At 38.0% G+C, this 15,999-nt stretch overlaps 1 protein-coding gene across 2 annotated transcripts in view; it reads left to right on the top strand.

Annotated features, from left to right (window-relative positions):
• ephb2a (eph receptor B2a) overlaps positions 1–15,999 on the top strand; it is a 59,174-nt gene that overhangs the window by 2,628 nt on the left and 40,547 nt on the right. For both annotated transcript variants that reach the window (XM_079589256.1, XM_079589255.1), the window contains exons 2-3: positions 12,790–12,854; positions 13,156–13,840. In XM_079589256.1, coding sequence (XP_079445382.1) covers positions 12,790–12,854; positions 13,156–13,840 — 750 coding nt within the window. The remainder of the gene's footprint in view (positions 1–12,789; positions 12,855–13,155; positions 13,841–15,999) is intronic.

A 15,999-nucleotide genomic window follows, 5' to 3' on the forward strand; every position in this document is an offset into this window, starting at 1 on the left:
GCAAATTGAATTATGCAAATTTAAATGGAAACATCATTGACAGTTGACAGGCAAATGTAAACATCTGTTGCATTGCCTCTAAGATCCTATTTTTGACAGAACATTCTTGACCCACTGTTAGAGAACAGTTCAAAATTGCTTACTCAAAAAATAGTTTCAAATGTTATTACCAAAATCCACACATTATCATGAATGAAAATAACATTATTTAACAATAGCGAAATATAACATAACAATTCAGTGCATAATTTCCATAGAGCACCCCCCCAAACACATGCATTTACCATTTAGTTCAGACAACATTCCCACAATCCAAAAGGCTTGTCTCAGGGGCTGTTTAGTTTTCAACCAAAAAAAAAGATTTTTTTTAAAAATCATTTATTTACATGACAACAGCGTTTTGGCGATCTGAAAACACAAACTTTTGAAAATTAGTTTCAAAGTGCAAGTTTTTGAAAACCATACCGTTATTGTCTTATTGTAAACAACAAAAACACTCATTTGTGAAAACTGGCACATGTAAATTAGAATTACGTGATCAGTCTATAAGCGCGTAGAGTTTCTTTACAAAGTATCATTGCCATCTACTGGCCTGGCATGCATAATACAATCATAATACACAGCGCTTTTAGTCATTTTCGTGGATCCGTGTGAACGGGGATCGTTTTGACTATGTTGTCGACTGTATGCGAGAAATGCAAAGGAAAAACTTTTCAGTTTTTATTACATCCTGACTGGAAAACACTATTTTAATCGTAAATTTTTCTTTTCTTTTTGCTAATTTTGGTGAACGTGCACATTAGCGCGCATATCCTACTACTCTCACGCTGTAATTACTAAGGTTATCGACAGGAACAAACAACCTCTCCTGGTTTGGGTTAACATCCTAATCTGAAAGCAAATGTATTAAAATTAAGCAGAATACAATAGGTTTAGCGGGCCGTTAAATATTTTGCGGGCTGCCAAGTTACCCATCTCTGGAGTAGGTGAAATGTTATTTACTTTTTATATGATGTTACATCAATTTTTATACACTTTTCTTTGCAAGTAATATAAACGCTTTTCAAATCAATATGAAAAATTTATACACAAATTCATTTTTTTATTTACAAAAAGATTTTTGTAGGATTTTGTCTTCTCTCAGCCGAGGACCCAATTATATGCCATTGGGCCTTTTAGATGTGGGATATGTTTTACTGTCCTTCCTTAGTCAGAGAAATGCAACCACCAACTTTTTTTGTTTCCATACAAAAACAGCGGTGTATCCTAGAATCCTGTTTTCAATCGTTCGATCACGTGACATGTATGCGCGCAGGGCCCATGTGACGTTTGTCATGCAGACCTCAGTACTTGCTGCACTCCCCTGTCCTTTTATTAGGAGCAAGACCTGCCTCTGGCATCTGCGACATCTTTCCGAGCCTTTACATAAGCACGGCAAACCTGACCAATTTCAGTCATGCCAGACACAGTCGGCTCTGTGGCCCGTCAGCTTTGCAGAACGACAGACCGAACAAACTGTCTCTGAATCAATGAATATATGAGTGATGTGAAACTGGGAGTTGTTTCCATATGGCCTCTCATGAAATGACAAGATTTTGTCCACAGGCTTTTGAGAGGGTCAAAATGCTGAAATTATCAGGTATCCAAGAGGGACTTGCCATCTGCTTGACAATTTAACTTTCCATCTGTCTCTCTGTCTTGTTGAGTGATCATTTTGAATAAAATGAGGTGAAATGGTTTGTCCTCTTAATGTTTATTGTTGGCCAGTTTGATGCGCTGTCATATTGATTTAAATCCATGCTATTTTTGAGTGCAGAAATGAGGGTACAAAACAAATTTGTATGTGTTAACACTCAGGATCTCATCTAACAAAATGTCAACCTGTCAGCTATTATCGAGGAGCAATAGCTCTCTAACTACCACACATACGTGGGCAGACATGGTTCATTTTTTAAATGGAGAGCACAAGCAGAGTACAGTGGTCAGTGGGAGAAAGTAGAAAAGAGCTTTAAAGTAGCAGCAACCCTTCCACTTTATGAAAGTTTTTTATGTTTAGGATTTAGGAAATAAGTAGCACAAGGACAGGATCATATTCCGGTTGTTTCTCTCCAAAGTTGTGTGCACACAGTTGGGTCAAAAACGTGACTTACTTTATTTTATTTTATTTTTGCCAAGATCTATTCATTTATCCAAAATCAAAATGTGATTTATACACACAGTGACTTAAATAAGTCTGTTCTATGATGAGCATGTTATTCATTTCATTGACGTAAACATTATTTTGATATTTTTTTGTGGCCATAACATAAAAATGTCAGTGTGATCCAAATGTCCTGATATCAAAATAAAGAAAAACCTCATTAACAGAATGAAAATCTTAAGTATTTTAGCAAAATATTTGAAAATACTAACTTATATTTTAAGATTTTTCCTCTACTTCTATTATGGAATTTTGTATATATTTTTTTTCATTAGCACAAGTACAGCTAACACTGATACATTGAGTCCAGTCATTTCTCTTGTGCTTACTTGATGTAGGTTTATTTGAGCATGTGGCTTTATTCTGCATTGTGTTGTTGCTTATTTGATGAAGATATATTTGAGATATATTTGAGAGCATGGCATTATTGTGGACCATTTTGTTTGTGCTTGTTTTTATGAAGATATATTGGAGTGCATTAAGCATTTCACACCAGTCTGATCTGTATGCCACCCAAGATGGAAAGTCATTCATCTTGCTACTACTGAAAAAGTAAATGTTTCTATGCCAGTGCAGTGCTGTAAATGCAATATAATTCATCCCCTGAACTTAACAGGGTTAAAACCTGGCTCAGTCACTGCTCACAGGTGTCTAATGGACTGTGCTGCTAAACTGATATTTTCTTTTTCGAAAAAGAATCTCAATTTAAATTGTATTGACCCAGAAGCTGTGCATTCCGAAGTGAACTTAATGAAAAGAGAAGAGAGATCCCGGAGCTAAAGAATCTCTATTCAAAGTGATTAAAAATCAGATGAAAAGTTAATTTGCTCTCATAGCCCGAAGCTGCTAATTTACTTCATATCCACCGAGGATTTGATTTGCAAATGGATTGTTGTTGAGTGATCATCAGTCTTCAGTCAAAACCTTCTCAACTGGAACCGTTTGGAATCATTTTCAACTTTGTTCTGTGTTACTTGATTTTAAGATTAATCAAGTACCGGTAATCTTTCTAAATGGAGAGAATTTGCATCAGGACGTGACCTAATAATTTTGATCTGTGTAAACTTAATTATTTTCTCCCTTCATTTTCATGCATTGAATGTCCCAAAGCAAGCAAGAAGTTATTATGAATGGACTTCCCAGATAATGAGCTGATATTGCATAATCATAATATCCTCAATAGTAACAGAAGTCAGATGCAGTCAATATACGCAGTGGTTTTGCCGGCAGAGCAGAAGCGCCCTTATTCCACAGAGAGCTGACATAAAATATTGAACTTCAAAAAGCTCATGACCTACTTCTCCACTATCCTCGATTTTGTAACTATGATTATCTGAAAACACAAGGGTACATGTTTGGTTTAATATCATTTGATTACCATTTGTCCTAATTATAATTTAGTCGTATTTATTGTTATTGCTACCTCAGTAGAAAACCTGAATGCCTAATCAGTCTTGGGTTACTTGCTTCTTATGTCTTCTACCTCCTCATACATTAGATCATGTAGACTGTATTTGCATTCAGTGTATTTATGGAGTAGATTATTTTTAAGTTAATTTATTTTTCAGTAGTAATTCATGAATGTATTCTCTATTTAGGCTGAATATACAAAAGTTTGGGTTCAGTAATATTTTTTTGGGGTAAAGAAATTCATACTTTCAATTGATAATGGTGACAATAAAGACATTTATAGGGCCCTAAAAAAAATCCGTTTTATTTTTTCCCAAATTCCGTTTTTTCCATTCAAATTTTTAGCAAATTCCGTTTTTTCCATTTTAATTTTGGGGATTTTTTTTTTTACCTTAAAATATATTGAGGTAACAAACATCACTTTTACTCAGTACTTTTCAGGACAAATATTGCATGATGCCACATAACAATGCACTCGAAGTACCGGTACTTCAAGTAACAACAAAATATTGATGCTTATGAGCTTAATGGTTAAAACCATTGACGGTAATGGACACAGCGACCCCATAGACTTCAACGAAAAAAAGTGAAGTCAATTAGAAGCACTCACTTCCTGATGGCTGAGTGAACTGCGCAGGCTCAAACTGAGCTTGACGACGTAGATGTGACGTGAGCAACCTGTCTGACAGTTGTAAGTCTTCTAGTAGCTGTGCCAAGAGAAATCTGAACCATTCCCTTCCGAATCTCGCAGAGACGGAGAGCGTGAGTATTAGCTGTCCATGAGCTATAGCAGCAGGATCAACTTTATCACTCTCTATGGGCTTCTCCCTTGACTTTATCAGACTTTATGCCTCCACGTCCCCCCGATTGCCTGCGAGCTTCTCCGTCTGTCTATACGGTAATTTCTCGACTGTGCGACAGAGAGTCGTGTGGTTATGACGCAACTGTTAGCCTGTTTTTACAAAAAGGCTTTTACGAAGCCCATAACGTAAGATACAAGGTAATGGAGCCTTTTATACATTGTCGTATTTCTTTAGAAATAAACAATGGACAAATGGAGTCTGTAAACGCCTCAGATATAAAGTTATTCGCTGTCAAAGTGACGCCAAAATGAATGGGACTCAATGGAATGCTAACAGCAGGTGATGGCTTGCTAGCCAATGGCTGCCCCCATGAAAGGTACGCTTTCCGGGTGCTGTATTACCCCCTTGGAAATGACGGGAGGGGTTGTCGCCCAGATTTGTTTCCCCCCGGTCTGCATTTTCCTCAGACATACGTTCTCCTCACACACAAAAACAGAATTTCATTCCAAATATGTAAAATTCCGCGTTAATTTGCCAATTCCATGATTCCGTGATCGCAGAAATTATAGGGCCTTACATTTATAATGTTACAGAAGATTTCTATTTCAAGTAATTGCTGTTCTTTTGAACTTTCTGTTCATCAAAGTATCCTGAAAAAAATGTATCACCGTTTCTACAAAAAAATGAAGCAGCATAACTGCTTTTAACATTAAAGTCGACATGAAATCAAAATGGACCCTATTTACTTTGTTAGCGCATATTACTAGTCTTGTGGTGAACAATTAATCCGTGCAAGTTAATACACAGAAATAAAATATTTGCCGTGGTAATCTTTAATCAAAGTCTGAAAAGTCACTTCCAGTCTGGAAGAATTTGGAATTCCTTTTCTGATGACGTAGGTTTGACGGATTGGGTTGAAAACGCTTAACCACTCCCCTCAAGCCGTTAGTCTGCTATGAGCGAGAGATGGAGAGGAGGAGCGCTAAAGTAAAACCCTGCCCTCTGTTCAATATTCCCTTTCACATGGAAATACGTCACAACAAAAAAAGTCGTTTACAACTTCCGATTCACGCTGACTTTAATGATAATAATAAGAAATGTTTCTTGAGCACCAAATCATAACATGTGAATGATTTCTGAAGGATTGTGTGACACTGAAGACTTGAGTAATGATGCTGAAAATTCAGCAATGCCATCTCAGGAATTAATAATGTTTTAGCAATTAATATTTTTTATAGTTGTTACTGCATTTTTAATTACACAAATGCAGCCTTGGTGAGCATAAGAGACTTCTTTTTTAAAAACATAAAAACTATTTTTTGCTGACCCCAAACATTTTAAAGTTCGGTAGTGTGCAAATAGGGACAAAGTTAACACTTGGAAAGATCCAAATGTATAAAAAAAAATGGGTTTGCCTTGTAAACTAAACTTGGCAGTTAGCCTGTAACTTTATTGAACCCTGCAAAATTACATGTGCAGGATTGTAAGAATGATAATTTAATCCTCGCTAACCAACCGTCTACTAAAACTAAATCTATCATGACCTCTGATCTCTTTATTCAGTGACAATCATGTTCAATGTAGTGTAATGTTTTTCAAATATGTGTAATGTACAACACATTAATAAGCATCCAAAACGAAATGCAGATCAAGAAGATCACAGACAGAGAAATGAAAACTGACTCTTCTCAGATAACACAAACTGTGCTGTTTGTTACGAATAATCTCATCATCGCAGGGATACAAATCTATTTTTCTAAGTAGCAATACTGCAAAATGTAGCCTGTAAATTTTCTCATCATTGGCATGTGTGGTTAATTTTGGCCCCCAAATGCGAGTGTTCAGACTCAGAGTATGGTCTGCTTCAGGGTGCTTTTTCGGCTCTTGGCCCACATCGCCATGGAGATGAGAGTTGTAAATTGGGAAAGCAGGGGATTAGTGTTGGGTCTGTAAACTGTGAGCAGGCTGCTCCACTGACCCACTGCTCATTCAGCGCCATCACATTTGGCTCCTGTCTGCAAATGTTAGACAGTCACACAGCTGAGATATGCGGAGGGGTTTATGGGCAAAACGTTCCCCTAATGTCTGCTCGAAATCCTGACATAACAGAGTGAGACAAATCTCTTGTTGGACCACAGCGCATGCTTTCCTGCCGCTGCCACAGACATCTTTCATCAATAGCTTTTGTAGGTCAGCAAATCCCAATTGTGTATCCAACAATGGATTTAGGAGGAACATGCTTGCTTGATTTCTTAAAGTCACCATGATATAAAAATGGACTATTCTAATTTTTTTATGGAATATTGCAGTATATACAGTGGGGAGAACAAGTATTTGATACACTGCCGATTTTGCAGGTTTTCCCACTTACAAAGCATGTAGGAGTCTGTAATTTTTATCATAGGTAGCCTACTCTTCAATTGTAAGTGATGGAATCTAAAACAAAAATCCAGAAAATCACATTGTATGATTTTTAAATAATTACCGAAAATGTGCATTTTATTGCATGACATATAGGCCTAAGTATTTGATACATCAGAAAAGCAGAACTTAATATTTGGTACAGAAACCTTTGTTTGCAATTACAGAGATCAAACATTTCCTGTAGTTCTTAACCAGGTTACAGAGATCATACGTTTCCTGTAGTTCTTAACCAGGTTACAGAGATCATACGTTTCCTGTAGTTCTTAACCAGGTTACAGAGATCATACGTTTCCTGTAGTTCTTGACCAGGTTACAGAGATCATACGTTTCCTGTAGTTCTTGGTTCTCAAAGGAGCTCAAATGTGCTGCGTAACACGAGAATGAACCTCATTAGTTCTTGCATGTCAAGCGAACATGCTATAGCTTCCGTTTACCGATGAATGCGTTGATGAATGTTTAAATGTGAATAAAAGCCTAAATTAAATCTGTTCTTTATCATATAAAGCGATCGTGTCTCCTCAGAAAATATGGACTAAACCGCTCAATTCATATGGATTAGTTTTACGATCTCTTTATGAACTTTTGAAGCGTCAAAGTGTTAGTTGCATAGAGGGACAGAAATCTCTGATTTCATTAAAAATATGTGTTCTTATCTTTTGTGTTCAGAAGATGAGTGAAAGTCTTATGGCTTTGGAACGACATGAGGGTGAGTAATTAAAGGCAGGGTAGGTGATTTGATCCAGAAGCATTTTTTTGTTATGCTGGCTGAAAGTTCCAAATGCAATGATACGAATGATTTGATCTGCCTATTAACGTATGCGTTTTCATACCTCCGCCCCTGCTCGCACAGACGTCATGTCATCAGCGCGTTTCATGTTTTTACAGTTCCTCCTGAACCAAAACAACGAGCTTATGCGTTTACGGCATAACTACTGTAATTATACTGTAATTGTGCAATTCAATGGCAACACTATCAACGCAGAAATGAATCTGCAGCAGTCAGGTAGTACATTAATGCTATATGCTTTGAGACATGAGGTAGTTTAAAGGTGCAGTATGTTATTTCTAAAATTCGCTGATTGTTGATATTTGAAATCAGTCCAAACAGACACACCCCTCTCTTCATTGCTCCACCTCCAAAGTACACCCTCCAATCCTAACCGCCCTGCTCCGAGTCCGTCTCGAACCTCCGTGCACAGGAAAGCTTTTCTAATATTAACGCGGCGGGTCCTGAAGCGTTAGATCTGTCCTGATCATAACCCTTCATTTTACAGTGATAATCTTTTGAGCTTTTCTGTTTTGTAATGTCTCTCAGCCATCTCTCTTTCTACAGTCTTTCTTCAAATCTCAGTTTTCCTGTGTGTGTGTGTGTGTGTGTGTGTGTGTGTGTGTGTGTGTGTGTGTGTGTGTGTGTGTGTGTGTGTGTGTGTGTGTGTGTGTGTGTGTGTGTGTGTGTGTGTGTGTGTGTGTGTGTGTGTGTGTGTGTGTGTGTGTGTGTGTGTGTGTGTGAGTGAAAATGCAAAGAATAAGAACATTTCATCTCAATATTTGTTTTTGGCTGAACTATCCTTTTAGGTATACTGTGAAATTATACAACCATTTCCTTCCTTCTATATGTCAGACTTGTCATTGGGTGCAGACTGGTGCTATTGTTCTTTTGAAGATGAATTGTGAATTTACACAGTCAGACACACTGCGTCGGTCTAGTGAATGTTTTAGCATCCCACCCACAGGTTGACTGACAGATCTGGAGCACAGAGGATCAATGCACTTTCGTTTTCTTTCTGGATGCGGAATTCTGAGCGTGTCCTCACACTAGTTCACACGTTCACATTGTGTCATAGCAGCTCATTGTAGGACATGGAAGCTCAAGCTATTGATCAGTTAGAATATCTATTACATTCGGCACTGTTTGACTCCATCATGTACTGGTGTGTACATGCTGTTTCAGTTGCATAATCATGTTTATGTCTGTCCATCCCCCATTTCAAATTACTCCACAAGTTTGTGTAGATCCTCATGATCCAAAGAGCAGCTTTTGCTTCAATGGAAGAACATCTGACCATCTGTACAAAAGAGTCTCATGATCAATGTAACATTGCTTCTATAAAGCTTCTATATTATTCATTTTAAGTCAGAATTCCTCATTTATTTTCAGGTTAAAATCAGATTTGGACTCTCACCTTTTTAAAGTGGTCTCAGACTTATGGATCCCGTCAGTAACATAACAAACAGTATATATAATGTCAGTATTGCACGCGTTGGCGATATTTGATATAATGGAATGTAATACTTTAGGGATCTGCATAGTTTTTGAGGGGTTGTTTTTGCATATCGTCGTGTATGATCAAAGCTTGATTTAATTAACTCTACATGAATTTTTCAGTATGTTTCAAGGGCAATCTTTGTGCTTCCATCTGGATAAAACAGACAAAACTAACGTTGGAGATCAGGAGAATAAAATCATCATGAAATGAGAATGTATATCATGATTCTGGACCAAAAAAAAGATGATTAAGAAAAGTAATTTCATATTAATTTCATATAATTTCAAAGAATATTTCAGCCATATTCTGGGAAAAATAAATGAAATGGATTTTGTGTGTTGCTTTATGTCCGTCTCTAAAATAAGCAAATTACAGTTGGTCCATCCTTACAATTGGACCTCATATCGCAAACAATAGCCAATCGTATTCTTGTACAAATATATATTTAAATATCAAGATTCACAAAGATACATTTAAATGAGCAAATGCAATGTGTATGTTATAAATTTAAATGTATCTTTTAGTTACACTTTTGTAAAAAGACAGACAGAAGACATTTACAGTCTACATCACATTAAGGGTTTATTTTAAAATCGGATATAATCAAAAAATGGTTCTTGATTCAATAAGAGAACAGTTTGATTCACTGCCTTTGAGTCTGATTTAAACTGTTAAATGTGCTGTCATTTACCATTGGTCTGTGTATTTTCACAGGCAAAAATACAGTAATTTCTCTAAGAATCTGCAATTTGGAATTTCCTATGAGGGTGAAAGATATACCCATGCAGACTCTGCATCACACTTTGCCACACTGACCAACAGAAAGTTGCTTGGTTGACTTTATGACCAGTGCTTCATGCATCCCGAGTATAGACACGAACAAAGCCGCCTTAAAGTTTCTAAATTATTGTCACAATTATTGTCTGTTTTAATCGCAGTCTGGAGTCCTATATTTCAATGAGTTCCAGAAGTGGGTCTTTTATGCAGTCTCATACGTCCCATAGTATGGAAATGCAAAGGAACATTGCAGCCATAAAAAACATTAAGTCTAGCTCATAGATTCTCAAGAGCACCATCACAAGAGCAAATTATATTTTAAGTATTCATCTTCTCGGCCTCTGAGCAGGCTCAGTAAACATCACTTCATCTAACAGTGTACCGTACCAGTTTCTCCACTTAAAATTTCACTCTTGATATAAGAGGGAGGATACTATGTTTATCATGTTGGTGCGTTTAATCAACATTACTTAATCCTCCCTGCTTGCTATGATGTTGTGCCATTTATATTTATGGGTATTTTGAGGTGTATTCATCTCCATTTGAATATTTTTTTTATCTTTAGCATGGATAGCATAAGGTCACAAAGAGAGTGATTTTGTGTGAGATTGATGAGCTTTTGTGGATGTGGGGTGCGTGCTTCTGTTCACCGCATTGGCATGGCTCAGCATGTGCAAACTGAGTGATGAAATGAATAAATAAAAAATGTGGGACTGAAAGTTGTGCCTTGGCACGCTGACCTAAAATCCAGTGAAGACTCGCCATGTTTCCCGTGGGATTAATCCAGTGTGGCATACAGAGTGTAGCGCAGCCTGTAAGGATTATATGTACTGGACTTGGGCTCCCGCTGCCCTACTTTTCATTAAAATATAAAGAGAGAGAGGGAGCGAGATTGCATGAATGCCTGGACAGATGGAGTGGGGGTTTGATTAAACAGTGCACCAAGTACTGGGAAATGCTACAACTTTTTCTTTCAATGCACAGACAGTTGTAATTTACTGGTTTGCATGATTTTCTTACAGGGATATTTTACTTGAATGCATGACGCTGTATTAATAATCATGTTATGTGCTTTTTTTTTTTGACCCATGAGCTTATAAAGTCTAAGAGGATTGTTTTTTTCCTCTTGTATTTTCCTCCCAGCCTCATCATATTCTCACATTCACAGACCTAAACACACAGCGATGCTGCTGTTCCTGGGAGAAATATCTTTGGTTGCCCCTGAGCTGCAGAAGCTGCTGAAATATAAATGAGACACTTAATGGCTGAGGCTGTATCGAGCTAGTGTTTAACAGGGATCCCAGGATTGTGTGTCACGGGGCTTCTGGCTTCGATCTCAGGAAGTCCTCCTGCCACTTGCCAAATCCCGATTCATAAATGCCACCGGGAGTCTGTGTGTCACACTGGATGTGTTAATGTTGCCGTGACTGGGGCCCATATGACCTGGCGGGACCCCCATATGTGATCCTCCCTCAAGACATCAAAATGCTCAATCATTTCTTTTATACATAAAAACTAAACAGCTTCACATACAGACTTGGACAGATGGTTTTCTTCTAAATATTGGGGGGAGACGTTCCAGTCTCCATTCTGAATATTTCACACAATTGGCTTGCAGGATGTTCACATGAAGACCCTATAAAATCAAAATTCGGTGGTGGTTTTGCGGCTTAGTTCTGATTTGTTAGCTTTGAGGCTGTCTGTATGCAAGTGTGCTCCTTAATGCTGAAAAAAAAATCTTTTTGGCAGATACAGACTTATCAATGACTCATCCTGCATAGATTTTTGTCCAATAAAAAGCCCTCAGAAATGAGTGTCCAGCCCCCCTAATACCACCTACCTCCAGCTCCAACCAACAAGTAGCAAATCATGACTGATGTCCATTTCGCCATGTAAAAGAAAAGGAACAACAGTGATGTCCAGCCCTAAATTCCTGTTTCAATTGGAAATTCAAGTGTTTTTTCCCCCATACTTGGATTTAGCCCTTATATATGCAGGGAGGGGTGGGTAACTTTGCTTTTCAAGAAGTGGTAGTTTTTTATTATTATTTTTCAGTATATATATGATTAAAAAAAAAAACGTTTGCTTTAAATGTTTTAATCTTTAAATTTAGATGAAGTCATTGTTAGGCAAAATGTACTTCAAAATGAATATACATTTTTCAAACTGTACATATTTAACAATGTTGAGATACCTGTACCTAAATTCACTTTTAGGTTTGAGTTGTACTTTTTATTTTTATTTTTTGTCAAGCTAATTTAGTAGCGACTCATCTTGGTGAAAATAATTGTCTGCTTAGCCTTAGTGGTTTCCAGACTTTTAATATCAGTGCATTTGTTAATTTGTACATTTGCATTTTGCCTTCTTAGGTCAACTCCAAAGCAGTACAACAAATCTTTTGCACAAAAAAACCCTAGGGTTTCATTTGACTGATTCTGGCAGTATGCAGAAACCACTTGTTCCCAGCTACATAATTGAAAATGTCAGATCAGAGTCATATTTCTAAACTATTTTGTCCTACTTGCCATATTGAATAGAAAGGCACTCTCTGTCATCTGGGGCAATTAGGAACTAGATGTGAAGGGAAGCAGATGTTAGAACATGATGTGATCTATCATCTGTGATGGATGACACCTTCCAATCTAGTAATAGCCATTTGTAACATTTGATTAACAATAAGAGTCAAAAATAGCGAGCTATTACTGCTGTGAAATGGGCAACTGTTATTCTGCATCTCACAGTGTGAGTCATCCTTCATTTAACATTCAGAAAAGCTATCCATTATGCATCATAATTACTGTTAAGAGTCTTGAAGAACAATGACCTTACAAATGCTCGAACGTGCGGTAATGGGCTCTTAGCGGCAGCATTTTAAACTTACAGGTTTTTGGTATGCATTTCTTTTCAGATGTGTTGATGGACTCCACGACGGCAACGGCAGAGCTGGGCTGGACGATATATCCATCATTGGGGGTGAGTCTCATTGAAATAATTTAGATGATCAGACCTAGCATAAATGAATAATTCAGTGCACAAATTCAGCATGTCTCATGTGGTACTGAAATAGAAGTTGAAAGAATTCCAAATTAGATTATTTTTGATGCGATCCATGCAGTTTGTCTCACTTCTGCACATTTTTACCTTAGCAAATGTGTAATGGTGTGAAACCAGAATCGAATGTTTCATAAATATGCAAATAGCTCGAAAAACATGCTTTTACTATTAGCCGCACACATTGCTTATTCAAACATTATTATCTGTTCTTTGGTTCCAGTGGGAAGAGGTGAGTGGCTACGACGAGAACATGAACACCATCCGCACCTACCAAGTGTGCAATGTCTTCGACGCCAGCCAGAACAACTGGGTACGCACCAAATACATCCGGCGGCAGGGCGCCCAGCGGATCCACGTGGAGATGAAGTTCTCCGTACGAGACTGCAGCAGCATCCCCAAAGTCCCTGGCTCTTGCAAGGAGACTTTTAATCTGTATTACTTCGAATCAGACTCTGATGTTGCCACCAAGGTGTATCCCGCCTGGATGGAGAACCCTTGGGTCAAGGTGGACACCATTGCGGCCGATGAGAGTTTCTCCCAGGTGGACCTGGGCGTCGGTATGATGAAGATCAACACGGAAGTACGCAGCTTTGGGCCGGTGTCCCGTAATGGCTTCTACTTGGCCTTTCAGGATTATGGAGCCTGCATGTCGCTCATCGCTGTAAAGGTTTTCTATCGCAAATGTCCCCGAATTATTCGGAATGGGGCCATCTTTCAGGAGACCTTGTCCGGGGCGGAGAGCACCTCTCTGGTGTCTGCCCGAGGCACTTGTGTACCTAATGGAGAGGAAGTGGATGTACCGATTAAACTGTACTGCAATGGAGACGGGGAGTGGCTGGTACCTATCGGGCGTTGCGTGTGCAAGGCCGGGTACGAGTCTGTGGACAACGATACTGTGTGTAAAGGTGAGTTTTGTTGCTTTTTCAGTATTGCTTATTAGATATTTTACAGAATTAGAAAATGACAGAAAAATTATTGTTTGGTGGTTCTTGCTGAAGATTCGCATGTGAAAAACACACAAAGGCCCATTTTCTTTTCTTTTTGTTGCTGGCAGACTACAGTAAAAATCATACATACACTGTTGGCTTGACGGGAGGGTTAGCACTTGGCATCACATTTTTTTTTTTTTTACATTCTTATCAAGAATTCAAATTCTTAAGTTTTGTCTCCAGAACAAACATAGGAAAAAAGTAAAGGAAAAAAAGATCAGAAGATTCTTAAGAGATGAGTTTTTATTTTGTTATTTTTTTTAGAAAAAATATTCTTTATTATTATAACATTTATTCTTAAGTTAAAAAAAAATAGAAGAAAATAGCAGTTAAGAAGATATTTTTTCTCTATGCTTTGTCATACTACAGACTTTATGGTGCTTTTATAGTACTTTTATGTACTTTTTTTGGGGTTTGACAGTACATAAAATATAAGAAAAATAATATATTTTACAAAACCCTTTGTCTAGCATAGATAGAATTAAAAATTGAAACCACTTTAGGCTGAGTAATTAATAATTCCTTTAAATTGTTTATTTTATTTTAACTGTTCTTTAAAGGCTGCCATTCTCATCTTTGTCTGGTTTTAATGGCTCTTTAAAACAGGAAAACTGTTACAAACTTAGCAATTTCTAGCAGATTTGACCCTTAAAAACAACTTTCGTCTGTGTGACGTGATGTTGTCACGTTGATTTAGATGTTACCACATGACACACATTTTTAGGTAGCCTGACAAAACATTTTTTACAGTGCCGGATGCCAGTAATGATAAATAAATAATGAAGAGCCTCAGCTTCAGCTTCAGCCTCAGATTTCTGCACCCACATAAAGCACCATGAAATAACAGATACATCGCCAAATTATGAAAAAGCTTGCATAATCTTTGTATTAGTCTTTTATTTTTATTTTTATTTTATCCAATGACGGAAAAGGAGGACCTAATGTCCTTCCTGAATGCGCATGCTCGCACACACAAACACGCACACATACGCGTGCGTTACAGAGTCTTACTATTGAGAGCTGCCCTGCAGGTACAAAACATTCACTGGCCTGATCCTTATGAAAGCTAGTTGAAAGACATTGTGTCCTCCTGCCTGTTTCCATCCATGTGCAGAGGATTTATTTGGTTACAAACATTGTTATTTCAAGCTAAATCCACACACGCTCATGCACACACAAGCACTGACCCTTAAAACTGTTTTTATAACATGAGATTTTGTTTTTTTAGCATTACTCGACCAGGAAGTAGCTCTCTGTCTGTGAGAACAAGGGAGCCGTAATGAATAGAAATCCTCCAGTCAGTTGTAATGCTGCCTTGATAGGTTGGAATGAATAGAGGGATTTGGGTAGAAAAAGGTGCTTTTTTTCACCCTCTCTCAACACTCGGCAGATATGATTACATTCAAGGAGAGCAGGGCGGCATTGAGGGAATGATTTTGGCAGGGTTCTCCTGGGTACTGTTGACAGAATCTAAATTACTAATATCCCCCCATCTGGAGCAGCTGATGGATGGAAATCGGCAATATCCTGGGCGAGCACAAGCCAGACCATCTCTTTTATTTCCCCTGGTGTTAATCCTCCTCGCTGCCACCACTTTAATGACACTCCTAATTGACTAATTTGGAGTGCGCAGGGGGAGCTGCGTGGACGCTTAGACGCTGCTCTCCCTGGCGAGTCCATTCAGAAATCAAGCACAACTAATGAATCCCCCTGTGGTTGTTAACCAAGGGCTGCATGCAGACAAATGGATTTATGAGTTCCATTTTCTGTCTCTAAAGGAAATATGCAGTAGCTATACTCATTAAAGCCAAGTAGAGACATAATGGTCTAATTGATAGCAAGCTTGACATGTAATTCTCTCATACTGTAATGTTATACTGGTACAATGGCACAGCACTGCATGCTTCCGGTCAATGCAACTTCAAAAGCACTTTGTGAGTGATTTCATCTCAGTGGCTGTGTGTTTTTTAAAGCCTTCCAGTGCTCAACAATAAGGATTTTTTGTCTGCTGGATAGTTGGACGTAGGCCAGTAGTTTTACTTGTCTTGCTGATATTTGTAATGGCCCCACCATAT

This window comes from Phoxinus phoxinus (assembly GCF_949152265.1).
Source record: "Phoxinus phoxinus genome assembly, chromosome: 18".
Lineage (NCBI taxonomy): Eukaryota > Metazoa > Chordata > Actinopteri > Cypriniformes > Leuciscidae > Phoxinus > Phoxinus phoxinus.